The sequence below is a fragment of the Anarrhichthys ocellatus genome, unplaced genomic scaffold, assembly GCF_004355925.1.
Source record: "Anarrhichthys ocellatus isolate YVR2014 unplaced genomic scaffold, GSC_Weel_1.0 scaffold8935, whole genome shotgun sequence".
NCBI lineage: Eukaryota > Metazoa > Chordata > Actinopteri > Perciformes > Anarhichadidae > Anarrhichthys > Anarrhichthys ocellatus.
The window spans coordinates 1-1,542 of record NW_022288909.1 but is presented as its reverse complement, the minus strand read 5'-3'; the positions used below and the strand labels follow the sequence as shown (position 1 = coordinate 1,542).

Here is a 1,542-nt window from a genome sequence, read left to right as displayed (position 1 = left end):
GTACGCACAGCGTGGTGAAGTACGCACAGCGTGGTGAAGTACGCACAACTTGGTGAAGTACGCACAACGTGGTGAAGTACGCACAGTGTGGTGAAGTACGCACAGCGTGGTGAAGTACGCACAGCGTGGTAAAGTACGCACAGCGTGGTAAAGTACGCACCATTCAGGGAAGTACGCACAATGTAGAAAAGTACCACAGTCCCCACAATGTCAGGGAGCTGTGAGGTGTGTGTCTTCACCAGTCCAAAACAAACCCAAACCTGACCATGTGTTTAGCTGCAGGTAGTCTGAAGCCGTCACCACTGACCTCCATAAAGCGGGAGATACTCATGATGGCCTGGTCGGTCTCGTTGAACACTTCTCTCCAGGTAAGGGCGCCGCCGGGCGTCTCGGCTTCCTGCTTGGACAGGAAGTTGGAGACGTCGTCCACGGTCCAGTCGGTGTGGGTCAGCTGAGCTCGGAGGAATCTGGAGGTGGAGTTGTTCTTCAGCAGAGTCTGAACGACAGATCAGACTTTAATATATCATATTATATATACAGTATATATATAATAAAGAAGAATAGAGAATAAATAAATAAAAGAATAACAGGTGAGGTGGGGGCGGAGCCTGTTTACCCTGATCACGTCCATCTGCTCTCCGTTCTCCATGAAGTTCCAGACTTTGGGTCTCATCTCCTCCCACATTCCGCCCAGGTCCCTGAACACACCGAGCTCCTGGAAGGTCCGGTTTACCTGAACACAGCGCAGACAGTTAAAGACACCGCTCCACCTGCAGGAGGTGAGGAGACAGGAAGTGTTGTCATACCTCGTGGATGACCCTCTGGGTGGCAGGGGTGTGGGGGGTGTAGAGGATCTTCCCCATCAGAAGAGGCTTCAGGGCCGTCCAGATCATCCGGGACATCGGGTTAGAATCCATGTTCTTCACCAGACTGTTACAAAACGGAGCTGGAAAACACACAGTATATATAAATATATGTATGTACATATACTGTATATATATATATATATATATATATATATATATATATATAAAAAACATAACCCGGAGGACTCACTGGACGAGTTGTCGTACAGAGACGTGGTCTCGTCCTCGCTGCTGTTCTGGTTCCCAAACAGAGCCTTGTAGTTGCTGTCCTCGTACCAGTTGAGAGACTTGATCTGCAGACCTCCTCCCTCAGGATGACCACACACGATCCTGGAGACCGCCTGGTACATGGTGCTGGGGGACGACGTGGCGTTCTGGGTCAGGAACAAGATCTCGTTCCTCAGGTCGATCCAGCTCTTCATACCGGCCAACTGGACCAGAACCAGAGAGAAACGTTACCGTCAACAGGTACCAAACAGGTACCGTCAACAGGTACCAAAAAAGTTTAGATTATGTCTAGATTATGTCTTCAACCTCATTCACACACAACCGTCAGGAAACATTTCTGTCTCTGGAGACGAGGAACCAGCAGGAGGAGCTGATGTTACACTAATACAAGAAGAAGAAGAAGAAGAAGTAGAAGAAAGACAAGAAGAAGTAGAAGAAAGACAAGAAG

General features: G+C 48.8%; 1 protein-coding gene across 1 annotated transcript; it reads right to left on the bottom strand.

The window, feature by feature from the left end:
• Positions 1 to 6: 6 nt before the first annotated feature.
• LOC116380797 (phospholipid-transporting ATPase ABCA1-like) lies at positions 7 to 1,513 on the bottom strand. The gene is made up of 4 exons (XM_031842653.1): positions 1,057 to 1,513; positions 807 to 946; positions 617 to 733; positions 7 to 496 (listed from the first exon to the last, which is right to left on the bottom strand). The coding sequence occupies exons 1-4, from the start codon at positions 1,286 to 1,288 to the stop codon at positions 236 to 238; spliced, it is 750 nt and encodes a 249-aa protein (XP_031698513.1). The 5' UTR covers positions 1,289 to 1,513; the 3' UTR covers positions 7 to 235.
• Positions 1,514 to 1,542: the final 29 nt, after the last annotated feature.

Coding starts and splice junctions, on each gene's coding strand:
- LOC116380797 (XM_031842653.1), bottom strand. CDS start 1,288: ATGAAGAGCTGGATCGACCTGAGGAACGAGATCTTGTTCCTGACCCAG. Junction 734..806: donor CCCAGAGGGTCATCCACGAG/GTATGACAACAC, acceptor CGCTGTGTTCAG/GTAAACCGGACCTTCCAGGA. Junction 497..616: donor AGCAGATGGACGTGATCAGG/GTAAACAGGCTC, acceptor TCTGTCGTTCAG/ACTCTGCTGAAGAACAACTC.